This window comes from Columba livia, chromosome 3, assembly GCF_036013475.1.
Source record: "Columba livia isolate bColLiv1 breed racing homer chromosome 3, bColLiv1.pat.W.v2, whole genome shotgun sequence".
Lineage (NCBI taxonomy): Eukaryota > Metazoa > Chordata > Aves > Columbiformes > Columbidae > Columba > Columba livia.
In genome coordinates, this window is record NC_088604.1 from 1,044,585 (window position 1) to 1,058,762 (window position 14,178).

At 55.4% G+C, this 14,178-nt stretch overlaps 1 protein-coding gene across 6 annotated transcripts in view; it reads left to right on the forward strand.

Moving 5' to 3' along the window:
• The first annotated feature begins 6,761 nt into the window (after window positions 1–6,761).
• Window positions 6,762–14,178, forward strand: part of OTOF (otoferlin) — a 115,373-nt gene continuing 107,956 nt past the window's right edge. For 3 of the 6 annotated variants that reach the window (XM_065055466.1, XM_065055468.1, XM_065055471.1), the window contains exons 1-2: window positions 6,763–7,411; window positions 13,968–14,026. In XM_065055466.1, coding sequence (XP_064911538.1) covers window positions 6,871–7,411; window positions 13,968–14,026 — 600 coding nt within the window. In that variant the 5' untranslated portion in view covers window positions 6,763–6,870. Of the gene's footprint in view, window positions 7,412–13,967; window positions 14,027–14,178 lie in introns of all 6 variants that reach the window. The other 3 variants (XM_065055469.1, XM_065055472.1, XM_065055467.1) reach the window with 2 other exon arrangements.

Sequence of the window (14,178 nt, forward strand, 5' to 3'; positions counted from 1 at the left end):
CCGGAACCCACTCTTGAACATCCCCTGCACCCCCCAAAAAAACCCCACCCCCCCGCCCTCCCCACTCCTGCTGTAGGGGATCCAGAAATATCCCTAAGGTTGCATTTTTTAAGTTTTTTGCTTCTCTTCCCCCATGTCCCCATGTAAGCGGAACAGTGGGCTGTGCTCCTGCCCCGGGGGGGAGCGGAACCTGCGCTGGAAACGGTTTGGGAAGGGTCAGTCGCCTATAGAGAACTAATGTAAGAGACAACAAAAGCACATGGAGATCTGCGTGTTCGATTTAAATAACCCTTGTAAAATAATCCTTGTGAGGAGCGTGGGGAGCTGCGGGAACTGGTGGGGCTGCTTTGTCTGTTTGCATCTAAGCTCTGAGATATTGCAAATAATAATGAAAAAAAAAGAATACAAGGAAAAGGAAAGAAAATAGAAATGCAGGGGGTTTCATATCAGAATGTAAAATGATAATAAAATAAGAATAAAATAGTAAAATATGGGTTGTGGGAACAGACCATTAAAGCTCCTCCAGTCCCCCCTGCCATGACAGGGACATCTGCACCAGCTCAGGTTGCTGAGCCCCGTCCAGCCTGGCCTGGGATGTCTCCAGGGATGGTTCATCTACCACCTCTCTGGCCAACCTGGGCCAGGCTCTCACCACCCTCAGTACAAACAATTTCTGCATCATCTCCAGCCTGAATCTCCCTCCTTTATTTTAAAACCATCACCATCACAACAGGCCCTGCTCAAAAGTCTGTCCCCATCTTTCTTATTGACTCCTTTTGAGTCCGGAAAGGCCACAATAAGGTGTCCCCAGCACCTGGCTCCCGGCCAAGAGACCCGGCTGGCTCAGCAATGGCTTTGCCACAGTGGTCACAGAGGCTGAAACTCTGCAGACATTTAACTGGAGCTGCTGTCTCAGACCTACTGAGGGCTTGGGTTCCCCAGCATCTTCTTTGTCTGCCTGGAAATGATGCTTTTGGGTGGGCTCAGTGCAAGTATCTCCTTTGCAGATCTGAGGATCATATCAAGGTCTGGGACTCTCTGTGCACAGACCAGCTCAGCTGAGCCAGGAAACCCCAGGCAGAAGTTTCAGCTTCTCTGGAAATAAATGAGGGTCTCGTCATCCCTCCAGGGGAAAGACATCACCCCAGGAAATGGCCTCAAGTTGCCCAGGGGAGGTTGAGGTTGGATTTAGGAACAATTTCTTCCCCAAAGGGCTGTGGGGCATTGGAACAGGCTGCCCAGGGCAGTGCTGGAGTCACCAGCCCTGGAGGGCTGGACAGACGGACAGGAGGTTCTCAGGACATGGAGCAGGGACAGGGCTGGGGAATGGTTGGACTCGATGTTCTTGAGGGTCTTTTCCAACCTGAATGATTCTGTGATTCTAGGACCTGCGGTTGCTGAGGGTGCAGAGCTCACACTTATCCCCTGCACAGCTGCACCAGGGTAAGACAAAGTCCAGAAGTTCTCGTGAGGACACCGTGCAAGCACTGATTTACACGGGAAAGGTTCTTGGTTTGCCTCAGCCTGGGCATCCTCCCTCTCTATGCAAGCTCATGCTTCTGCTTATCTGCAGAATCTGCCTCCCCTTTCTTCCCCAAGACCGATACACACGTGCGGAGCTGCCCACCGCAGAACTCTAAGTTAGAGATGATGCTACGGGGCAGCTTTGGCCCACAGAGCCTCACTCACGGCAGTCACCTCCCTGACATTCTCTAACATGGAAGAGACTCGGCTGCAGGGGAACGGTGGCAGATGGAGGAGACCTGCAGCAGCAAAGTGAAGGTTGGGGAGAGCTGGGATCTGAACGACGGGATCTGTGAGCCAAGTGATGAAAGCTGACAGGGGACAAGACCTGCCTCCAGCCCTTTTGCTGCTCATTCCTTGGCCCTAATTTCAGCTGTCACAGAATCACAGAATCCCAGAGCGTCAGGGGTTGAAGGGCCCTGGAAAGCTCACCCAGTGCAATCCCCCATGGAGCAGGAACACCCAGATGAGGTTACACAGGAAGGTGTCCAGGCGGGTTGGAATGTCTGCACAGAAGGAGACTCCACAACCCCCTGGGCAGCCTGGGCCAGGCTCTGCCACCCTCACCCCAACAAGTTTCTTCTCCTCTTGCAGTGGAACCTCCTGTGTTCCAGTTTGCACCCATTGCCCCTTGTCCTGTCCCTGGTTGTCACCAGAAGAGCCTGGCTCCATCCTCCTGACACTCCCCCTTTCCATATTGATCCCCAGGAATGAGTCCCCCCTCAGTCTCCTCTTGTCCAGCTCCAGAGCCCCAGCTCCCTCAGCCTTTCCTCACACGGGAGATGCTCCACTCCCTCCAGCATCTTGGTGGCTGCGCTGGACTCTCTGCAGCAGTTCCCTGTCCTGCTGGAACTGAGGGGCCACAACTGGACACAATATTCCAGGTGTGGTCTCACCAGTCAGTCTCTTGGGTGCTCGCCATGCACCTGCAATACACACCCCGTGCTCCATAGGGCAGTTCAACGGGGGCTCCAGGTCCCTCTGTGTGGGTCTAAATTAGTGTGACCGCTCTGTAGGAGCTGTGGTTCAAGTGGTATTTGTGAAGCACCTGCCCGGCCCCCAGGAAAAGGTCTGGAGAAGCTCCAGGGAGGTGCTTTGGGTTGGGTATTTGCCCTCCAAGAGGGTCTCCTTGCTGCTCGCCCTCCAAGGCTCCATCTCCGTGCTCGCTGTTGGGGCAAAGGGGCTGCATGGGGAAGAGAAGGGCCAAAAAATAGTGATTCCGATGGGAAATGAAGAACGCGCCAGCTGCCCGTAAGCACGAGCCCTGCACTTGGGCTGAGGAACATCTGCATTGCAAGAGGAAAGGCTTTTCTGCTCCTTTGTGTCGTGTCTCCAGCAGCAGCCCCTTTGCTGCTCAGCAAGGGCGGATGCTGACGGGAGTGCTGGTTCGGTCCCTGCTCCTGTTCTGCAGGACTGGGGACATGAGCTGCCGATGGAGAGAGGAGCACGGTGGCCGTCGGTGACCTCAGCAGACAGGACGGGAACGTGTCGAGCTGCAGGCTCTGCAGGGTAATTACAGCGGGTGGGAGGAAAGGGCAGGTGCTGGCGCTCTCAGTGAAGATGGAGAATGAAACTGGGCCCTGCACTGAGTCCCCAAAGCACATTGTACCCAAAGCCTGCTGTACCATAAGCACATTGTACTCAAAGCACATTGTACCCAAAGCCTGCTGTACCATAAGCACATTGTACTCAAAGCACATTGTACCCAAAGCCTGCTGTACCATAAGCACATTGTACTCAAAGCGCACTGTACCCAAAGTACATTGTACCCAAAGCACACTGTACCCAAAGCACATTGTACCCAAAGCACATTGTACTCAAAGCACACTGTACTCAAAGCACCCTGTCCCCAAAGCATATTGTACCCAAAGCACACTGTACCCAAAGCACATTGTACCCAAAGCACTATGTCCCCAAAGCCATTGTACCCAAAGCACGCTATCCCCACAATACGCTGTCCCCAAATCGTGCTGTGCCCAGGGCACAGTGTCCCCAAAGCTGATTATCCCCAAAGCATGCTGTCCCAAAGCACATTGTCCCTAAAGAACACTGTCCCCAAAAATTATTGTCCCCAAAACTTTTTGTCCCCAAAGCTTGCTGTCCCTAAAGTCCACTGTTCCCAAAACTAATTATCCCCAAAGCACACTGTCCCCAAAGCACAGTCTCTAAAGCTCACTGTCCCCAAAACTTATTGTCCCCAAAGCTTGCTGTCCCTAAAGCTCACTGTGCCCAAAGCTCACTGTCCCCAAAGCACACTGTCCCCTAAGCTAATTATCCCCAAATCATGCTGTCCCTAAAGCTCACCGTTCCCAAAACTTATTGTCCCCAAAGCACACAGTTCCCTAAGCTAATCATCCCCAAATCATGCTGTCCCCAAGGACACTGTCTCCAAAGCCTGCTGTCGCCAGAGGACAGTGTCCCCAAAGCCTGCTGTCCCCTAAGATAATTGTCCCCATAGAATGCTGTCCCCAAAGCACACAGTTCCCTAAGTTAATTATCCCCAAATCATGCTGTCCCCGAGGACACTGTCCCCAAAGCCTGCTGTCACCAGAGCACAGTGTCCCCAAAGCTAATTTTCCCCAAAGCCTGCTGTCCCCAAGGCATGTTGTCCCCACATCCCACTGTCCCCCTGTTACGCTGTCCCGGGAGTGATCGGAGTGGATGTTGCCGTGACACGGGATCCGCTGGGACACCCCCCACCTGAGAGCCACCTCCTGTCCCCACCCGGCACGAGGAACCCCAGTGATTCCATCCAAACACCAAATTCCTGCTCACAGGGACTCAAGACGCATCCCGCGCTGATGCGGGGACAGGGGGTGGTTCTGGCGCCTGTTAAGGTTTTCTGTCAACTGGAGTAAAATTTGGAGCAGATGATTTGTCACATTGCTGGCGGGTTTGTCACTGAAGCAGAACTGCCTTCCCAGCCCGTGTCACCGCAGCCCGGCTGTCGGGATCCTGCGCATCTTCCGCAGCAGCCTGGATGGCACGAGAAGAAAAACATAGCGTGGGACAATATACAGCTCCGTATACACACACACGCACCCCCACAGTGCATTGTCACCCCCATCAGCATCTAAACAGCACTCAGAGCCTGTCCCAGAGGTTCTGGTTGATGAAGAGGGTCAGGATGGGCTCTGGGGGGCGATGCCTTTGACTCTTCAGGCAACACAGAAAGACAAAATCACAGCGACTCTCTGTAATGAATATAAAGGATTTTAGTGGTTTGCCGATGCGATATTACGATATTGCCAAGCGTGGGGAGAGAAAAGCTGGGGGAAGAAAATAGAGAAAAAGAATTAAGAAGAGAAAATGTCATTAATTTTGGACTTCACGGTCTGCAGCATCATCACAAGACTATTGCTCCAGCATGGGCAATTGGGCTTATTTTAATGGGACCCTGGTGGGCGGCATATGGGGGGGCGGGTTGGGCCTGATTCTGCCGCTGCCAGCAGTGTCTTTGGTGTAAACCTGTAGTAAATAAGAGCAATCAGCAGTGATTCAGAGGTGGGCGTGTAATTTTACTCACATGCGGCGATGCAAAAATTGCAGAAACTGTGCAAAAACGAAATGAATGTTTATCAAGGGCGTTTTCTCATCTTCTGTTAATCGCAGGCAGGTCTCTTTAGCTCTCGAGCTGGAGAGAACGTTTTTCAGCCATCGTACTTTGACAGTCCTTGTGCTTTGGTGACTTCGGTGCCATTGGGTTCCAATGCTGCTCCTGCTCATCCTCATTATCCAATTTATGGGTATAATGGGTGGATAAATCACCAGGGGTGCAAGTGCAGAGCGTTGAGCTCTGCAGGTCTCTTCAGTTATGCACAGACAAACTTTACAGAATCATAGGATTGAAACTTTGCTGGGTCGTGGCATCCTAAGAGGACGCTTCTGTCCAGCAGTGAAGGGCAGCAGGTCCTTGCACTGGTTTCAGTGATTACAGTCACCACATCGCAGCCAGATTTAATGCATTGTATTAAAGACCCATGTGTACATCATCTTCTGCCTTAATTTCTCCTTTCTTGCTTTGCTGTGCCTCTCTATTTAAATCTGGGAGTAAAACTATGGGTTCCCACTCCCCAGCAGCCCTCCACCTGTGCTTTTGTACTACAGTAAGAACAGTGAAATCATGGCTGGGATTTCCTATAGAATCAACTCAGGAGCAAAGAAGCCACAATCCTCATCAGGTCCTTCAGGCTGATGTTTTGATGTGGCCACGTAGCATCACTCCCCTACCACACGTTGCAGCTCTAAGTCAGCCGTCCTACTGCCTCTGGCAGTGAGTATCTTCAGTCAACACCCTTACGCTGGATTGTTTTACTTCATTATCCACTTTCTGATACTGAGTAAGAGGTTTACAATTAACTACGTAATGTAGAAGGTGCTGCTGCCTTATGGCCACCTCCTCCCTCGTGCTGGAGCGTCCTTGCCTCTGGGCCGTGCTGCCGGGAGCTAATTATGAACCTAATGAGAAACAGCACACACTGTTAATCCCACAAGTTTCTTCCCTCTCATGCACTTATGAATGAGCATAATGATCTTTTCCGCTGGCAGGGGGACAGCAATCCAGCCTCTCTGACAGAACCCGACGTGCTAGATGGAAAACAATGCCTTATTTCCAGTGTTTTATAATACATTTGTGAAGGTTTCACCTTTGTTTTTCTCTCTCTGATGCTGACGCAGCTCTCCTGGGCTCACACTTCACCATAGATGGATTTTTCCTGGAAGTGCCCAGGCAGGAAAGGAAGACATGCGGTGTCCGCAGACCCTTCCCCGTCCCAAATGCATGCGTTAATCGTCTTCCTGGAAACATAAGGCACGTTTAAGACCTCAGGAAATGCATCCACATGCAACCCTACGGGCAAGACCTGCTCAAAACCGAGCCCAGAAGTCCAGATTCTAAAGCTATTATTTAAACCTGGAAATACCACTTGAGCCTGTTGAGATTCAGCCCAAACACGGCACAGAGTGGAGCACGGGGCAGGTTGCAGCTCGGACAAGCGTGCAGCACCACGCGGCGTTGCCGGCGTTCTGGCCCTTCCAGGCTGGGATGCTGCAGCCCCGCGGTTGCACCAATGCTGCCAGGACCTTCCCACACCGTCCTCCAGCCCCAACTTGTTGATGGTCCAGCAGGGTTGTGATCTAGTGGTCCAACTGCTGTCACCATGCCGGGTAGTCTCGGTTCTGCCTCCCACCCCCCAGCTGGCATCGGGATAACAGCGAAGAGCCCCACCACCTCCTATACCTCACCCCAGGAGATGCTGTAGCAGTGTGGGATTCCCTTGGCGGTCCCGGGCGGTGGGGGGTGACTTCGAATCTTTCTGGGCACACCCCAACTCCCCTCCCCGTCACATGTTTGCAGGGGGGTTACACCCTCTTGTCCCACAGGCTCCAGCCGGGGTGTGGGGGGGGGGAAGGCCGTGCCTCAGTTTCCCCACCCACAACCCCCTGCAACCGGAGAGGGAAGCTCCGCGCAGCCCGCGCCCCCCCCCAAACACCCGCCTTCCCCGGGGAGCGGAGGGAGGGCGGCCGGTGCCGCTGCTGAATTATTCAGTGTTTAGGCGGGGAGGGGGGTGTGGGGTGTGCACCGCCCCGCGGGTTCGCGCTGTGCGCACCTCTCCGCGCATCACAGCGCACACCGCGCATCGCACCGCACCGCGCTTCGGAGCGCAATTGGGAGGGCGGCACCGCGCACCGCTCCGCGCTCCGCACCGCACAGCGCGCATCGCGCCGCGCATCGCACTGCGCACCTCACATCGCCCCGCGCTCCGCACCGCGGCCCCGCCCGGCCCGCTCCGCTCCACTCCGCGCACCATGGCTCTGGTGCTGCAGCTCCGCACCGTCTCCGGCCTCCGCGGCAGAGCCGATCGCGTCGCCAAGGCGGCGTTCCGAGGTAGCGGGGAGGGGGCGACGGGGGGTCCCGGGACGGGTTGTTCCGCCCCGTGCCTCAGTTTCCCCACCGCGGCCGCGCTTGGGTTGGGCGGGGGGATGCGAGTGTGCCAGCTCTAGGGGCTGCCCACCCCGCCCCGTCTGGGGCACGACCAACCCCCACAAAGCAGCTTTTCTGGCCCCCCCGCACCCGGACACCGCAGCCCCCACGTTCCCTCCCCCACGGGCAGCCCCTGCGGAGGGGGATTCGTCCAGGGGAAAGTAGGTGAAGTCGCAGGGTGGCAAATTTGCGCCAGCTGTGCCCCAGCTGCGGGGAGCTCAGCTCCTGCTGCAGGGTCAGGGGCTTGGTCACTGAGCGGTGCCACCAGCAAAGTGTCACTGGAGGGGCCAGCCGCAGAACTTGCCGTGTCCCGGGACCCGCTGCGAGCGCCTGGATTGTTTCTGAGGATGCTGCAGCTCTGGGTTTTCTGGTCGGGTGTGCGCCAGCTGCAAAGCTTTCCGAGGGGAGCTGCAAAAGGAGCAGGAGCTCTCAGGGGTTCGCACCCTCAGCAGCAGCCAAAGCTTTCCTGAGCCCCGCGGGGGCTGGGCCAGGCTCGGCGCCGGCTCCGTCCCCGATCGCAGTCTCTGTGCAGGCACAGGCGGGTGCGGGATGGTTTGGCAGCGCCGGGAGACAGGAATTGCGATCCCTTCTCTGGGCGAACGCGCTGCGGGAGAGCAGGGCAGCGGGGGTGGGCACCACCCCCCAGCCAGGCCAGCCCGCGCAGTCTCAAACAGACTTCCCTGTGCTGCCCTAATGACCAGAGTGTCATTAAAAAGGTGTCGTTACCTCCTTATTTCCCCGTCCCTGTGTCTCGGCATCAGCGCAGGGGCAGTTAAATAACCTGTGCAGGAGCAGGTCGTTTCCCTGGCTGACAGTGAAGCCTGGAGTGGTCCCGTCCCAAAGCCACCCCCAAGCAACCCCCCCTTCCTCTGGCAGTGGGGACAGGGGATCTGCAGAAGGCCCAAAAGCCACTACGGGTTTTCTTGGTGAGGACCCACATCTCCAGTCTTGAGCATCCCTGGCCCTGAGCCCAGCACACGGTGCTTGTTGGATGGGCAGGATCTGTCCCTGCCTCGAGACCTTTGTACAAGAGCCACTGTGGGACCCCACAGTCCAGCTGATGGGGATGACACCCACTTTGGGATGCTCTGGGGTCAGCGCTGCACCCGCTGTGCTCCTGCCTGTCCCCTTCTCAGAGCCCCCGTGGGGCACCAGGGTGTTTCTCCATTCCCCCCTTGGTCCTGTTCCCATCGTCCTCCCAGGTGTGAGCGGGGTTGTCGTTGCTGTCGCAGGGAGGACGATACGAAACTTCACAGTGGTGTTTCCATCCCTGGAGCTGAGCTGCGAAGAGCTGAGCTCCTCACAGATGTTTCTTCCCCAAGGAAGAAATTTGGTCTCATGTCTAAGGAGAGGGTTTGGAAATTTGTTTCCTGGTGGTTTGCTGCAGCTGATTACTGTGCAAGGAGGAGGTTTAGTCTCATGCTGTGAACGTTTAGTCTCGCTGCTGTTTAGTCTCGCTGCTGTATCACAGGCAGGGATGTCTCTCCCCTGCTCGTCCTAGGCAGCTGTGGAGCTGGTGACCGGGACACCCGGTGCCATGACCTTCTCCAGGCTCAGTCCTAGAGAGGCCCCGCTGACCAGACCCAGCAAGGCTGGGTCCTCAGGTCCTGGCTGGAAAAATCCTGTTGCTAAAAGGGTGGTGGAGGTGGATTAGAGGGTGATCTCACATTGGTTGGGTTGGTGAAGGCAGCAGCTGGGTGGGTTAGAACTGACCCATCCCTCAGGTGCAATGGCAGGTGGAGAGGGGTTTGGTCTTGTGTCCCATTCACGCCACTCTGTGTGTGTCCCCAAAGCCATCACAAGCCTTGTCTGTACAGGGGCCTGCAGTTTAACGCCTTATGTTAACGTTTAGCTCCAAAGCCTGTCTACATGTTACCCAAAGTCCTTGTCCCAAAAGAGGAACAAGCGGAGGCAGCTCCATGTCTGCCCTGCACATGGAGACGTCCAGGGACAGAGCCTTGGACATCACGTTGGGCCATGGGACACACTGAGCCTGGGGTCCCCACCAACATGAGACATCAGTCCAGGGCAGGACCTGGCATGGGGGACAGGACCTTGTTCTGAATGAGGGGACCAGAATTATCACTCTGTGAGGAGCACAATCTTCATGGAAAGGTGACCCACTGTGGAGTTCAATAGCTGTAGCAACAGTAAAGTAGGAGCTCTCACATGGTCTCAGTCTTGATGTGTGAGGGTCAGGTCATGGTGCTGTTGCACTAAGGGGTGTGTAAGGACACCCCGGAGATGGGGACAGGGTCTGGTCCCCACCGGGTCCACGCTGGGGGTGGCCGTGAAGTGTCCCATGGGATGGGATGCTGCCCCAATGGATGGGGCAGAGCTCCTCCGGTGTTCAGTGTCTCTGTGGCTCTGGCAACGCTTTGCTGTCCCCTTGTCCCTTGAGAATTTGGGAATCATGGGCAGCAGAGTCGTGCCACGGCAAGTTCAATGCTGTGGCGAACCTGCGTTATTTGTCCCACTGGCTGCCTGATCCTCTCCGACCCACTCATTAAGTCTCTGGCTGTATTTTTGGTGTTTAATTAAAATGATGCTGTGCCATCGCAGCCCTGATCCCCATCCAGGCTGCCCAGGGCCTCCTCCAAGCAAGGCTCAACCGATCTGCCCCTGGGGTGGGATGGGATGGGGTGGGATGGAGCCAGGCACGTTGTCCTGGATCCCCAGTGCCAGACCCAGGGGAACATCCCAGTGTGGGTCATTGGGTTCTGGTGCCAAGGTCACCATGGGGAAGAGTTTTTCTCCAGTGACTCTAGAGGGAGCGTTAGATGCCGTTAGCATGGAGGAGGTGACCTCCACTCCCCCGATGCTCCTCACAGCGACTCGGGTTGAGTGTTGTGCTGATACTCCTCAGTTCTCTGGTTCTCCAGGAGTTTGAGCGTTGCAGGGAGGGTGCTCTTCACTAGTCAAACCATTCAGCCTCTTCCTCCCTCTCCTCTCCCACTGGCAGCACAGCCTGGGGGTTCGTGCAGAGCTCCCCAAGTGGGTGTTTGCTCGTTCAGCCAAAAACATCTATTATTGCACCCAAAGGAATTAAAGAAAGAGCTCGACTGCGGTGTGACAGGCTGCCGCGTGCATTCCTGCAGGTGGGCAGCGCTCTGAAACGTGGCTTCAGCTCAGGTGGGAGACGAATAAATCACAACGGTGATAAAAGCGTTCCTGAGATAGGGCTGAGACTGGCAGGCGTGTGGGATGGCTACGGAATAACGCTGCTCCCCTTCTCCCAGGGATTCCACACTCCCAGCAGCCCCTGTGAGCCGTAGCCACACTATTTGTGCTTTGCAAACAGGAGAAACTGAGGCACGGGGAGGAGCTCTGGGTTTGTGTCCCATGGGAGCAGCCGGGTTATCCGGCTCCTGGTCTAGAAGCGGAGGGGAGAGGTGGGTTCCACCCAGCAGGGTGGCCAAAGATCCACTCCCACCGCTGAGCATCAGCGACGTGTTTCCCACCGCGGCGCTGGATTTGACTCACCAAAGTCCCAGGGGATGCTCCTACCCTGATGGGTTGGGGGTGGGGGTTCAGCAACAAGATCCTTTGCCTGTATGAGCCTCCCAGTTGTCCACAGGAGCTTTGGGGCTGGTTTCGAACTTCAGCGACTTGTCAGGTGCCCTCAGTCCCCAGCACCACCCTGTTCCTGCTCCAGCCTGGCTCAAATGGGCTCCAAAGCCCCACATCTGTTGCCATTGCAACTCTCCAGCTCTTTGCAGGTGAAACTCAGCTATGGGCACATTTGGGATTTTCTGCAAGCTCTTGCTCTTCAGGCTGGCTGCAGGGGAAGAGCAGAAAAGTGGTGAATTTTGGTCAGGCTGCCCATTCCGGGGGTGCCCCCTCCCGTCCCCCAGCAGGGTCTGAGCTCCCACAGCGTCGCTTGCCCATAGCAGACTTTCCACCCTTAGCCCAGCTGAATTGTGTTTGGGAAGGAAGGGACTTGTGCCCCGGTGCAATTAGAGAGCTTGTCAGCTAATTGATCACAGATGGAGTTAGAAAGAGCTTGTTGGCGAGGCTCCCTCTCTGGATTAGTGTGTGTAAATGAGGGAGATCATTCACAGATGCCTCCTGGAGCATCTCTAGGCACCAGGGGATAATGATACCACTGGAATGAAACTGCTGTGATGCTCGCTGGGCTGGGAGAGAACGGAGCAGGGTGACCCACCAGGTTGGCTTGTCTTAAGTCATACTCTTAGAAATATTTTGGGTGGCAGATTGTCCTCCTTGGAGTGTGTTCTCCAGATATTGCTTCCTACATGTGTTTGGTTAGAGCTGATTCACCCCCTGCACTGTGCACACCTCCTTGTTAGTTTGGTCCCATATCTACGTGAGGATGCTCTGCCGTGTCCCTTGAGCCACAGCCAGGCTGAGATGCTGGTTGTGCCTCTGGCACATGGGGTCTGTTCCGTCACCTCAGGGGCTGGGGGGTCCTGGAATCATCGATCATGGAATGGATTGGATGGGAAGAGACTGTTAAATCTCCCCCAGTTCCCCCTGCCATGACAGGGACATCTTCACCAGCTCAGGTTGCTCAGAGCCCCGTCCAGCCTGTCCTGGGATGTCTCCAGGGATGGTTCATCCACCACCTCTCCGGCCAGCCTGGGGCAGCTCCGATCCACCCCGTTTAAAGCAAGGAGAGAACCAGCACTTGCACTGGGAGGCAGCCAGTGAGGTTTGGGGGTCACCTGGCGTGAGATAAATACAGTTACTTACACATATCCCCAAGAAATCCATGTGTCCTTTGGTGAAGTGATTCATGGCATGGAACCAGAAGGGTGGTAGGGAACACAGAGCTCACCTTCTGGGCTTCCTTTACCCAGGTCGGATGCTGCAGACAGCAGAAAGTCCGACAAAATGATTTTCTGGCTCTCCTGGTGTAATAGTTAAATTAGAAAGGGATGTGGCACTCACTTGCAAGAGCTGTGTCACTGAGATATCTCAGTCTTTGGTAAGATCAAGTAAAAGCTGACCCCGCAGCAGTAAGGGGTGCCCCTGGCATCCCCGTTCCCCACCACAGCTTGTCTGTGTGATGCTGGGAGCATCACACACAGAGATGTTTTTAATTACCCAGGAGACAGTTTTCCTTTCTGGAAGGGCAAGTCTCACTGTGATTCAGTGATTAAATATTAGCATTTTTATAAGGTTTCTTCCTTCAGCGTTATGAAGTGGATATTAACTAGAAATATTGATTCGGCGGGTGTGGGTGGGGAAGGTTACCCTGCTGAGAGCTACCTGGGGCTCCTCGGAAAACCTGATTATTTCAGTAACTAATGCATGTGCTTGGCTGCTCTCCCTGGGCTTCCCTGCATGGCAGCTCCTCCTGTTACCCCATCCTGCTCCCAGCTGAGCATCCTGGGCTCCTCATCCTCCTCCAACCGGGAACAACTTCTGCCCCAAAGGGCTGTGGGGCATTGGAACAGGCTGCCCAGGGCAGTGCTGGAGTCACCAGCCCTGGAGGGTTGGACAGACGGACATGAGGTTCTCAGGACATGGGGCAGGGACAGGGCTGGGGAATGGTTGGACTCCATGAGCTTGAGGGGCTTTTCCAACCACAATGACTCTGTGATCCTCTGCTTTCTGGGGTGGTTTTCTTGGGGTAGCTGGTCCTAAATCTCATCCCTGGGGTTCAGACACGCTCCTGGGGTGTGGAGACCTGCAATCCAATAATCTGAAACTGGACGATCCTCTCTACAGCCAATGTAAAGGAAACACCTGTGATTCCCATCCCCTTGCTCTGTTTCACCTGCTTTTCAAGAGAACCACAGAATTGTTTTGGTTGGAAAAGACCTTTAAGACCATTGAGTCCAAGCGTTCCACATCCCCGGCACTGCCCCATGTCCTGAGAACCTCATGTCTGTCTGTCCAGCCCTCCAGGGCTGGTGACTCCAGCACTGCCCTGGGCAGCCTGTTCAATGCCCCACAGCCCTTTGGGGAAGAAATTGTTCCCACATCCAACCTCAACCTCCCCTGGGCAACTTGAGGCCGTTTCCTCTGCTCCTGGCGCTTGTTCCTGGGGAGCAGAGCCCGACCCCCCTGGCTCCAAGCTCCTTTCAGGCAGTTCAGAGATCAGAAGGTCTCCCCTCAGCTCCTGTTCTCCAGCTGAACCCCCAGGTCCCTCAGCCGCTCCCATCACACTTGTGCTCCAGCCCCTCACCAGCTCCGTTGTCCATTGTTGGACGTGAAATGATGGAACAAGACTTGAATGCTCCAATTAAATGCATTTGGAAAAACGCTCTTAATTAGCTCTTCAGGCAGGTTAACGTGGAGTTTAGCAGAGCTGAAGCTGGGTTCACCCTCTTGCCTGGGCTGTGTCCCCCCTGCACCCCCTTTGCACACCCAGCCACCCCTTGCAGACCCCAACCCCAGGTGTCACAGCCACCGGGGCTGTGCAGCCCCCCTGTGTCCCCCTTCCCAGCTGCCCCTTGCTCCAACCAACCTGTTTCTCCTCTCCCCTCTCCAGGTCTCTCATTCTACACCCGAGTGCTTGAGAACTGTGAGGATGAAGCCAGGTTTGATGAGGTAAGAGACGACGTGTTTTCCTCCTGGTCTGTCCCCCACATCGGGTTTGTTTTGCTGCGACTCCCTGTCGTCATGAATATCCCCCTTCCCTAATTTAAGTGTGTCGGCATCTTCATCGTCTGCTCCAGGGTTTCTCCTGGCAGGTACCAAAC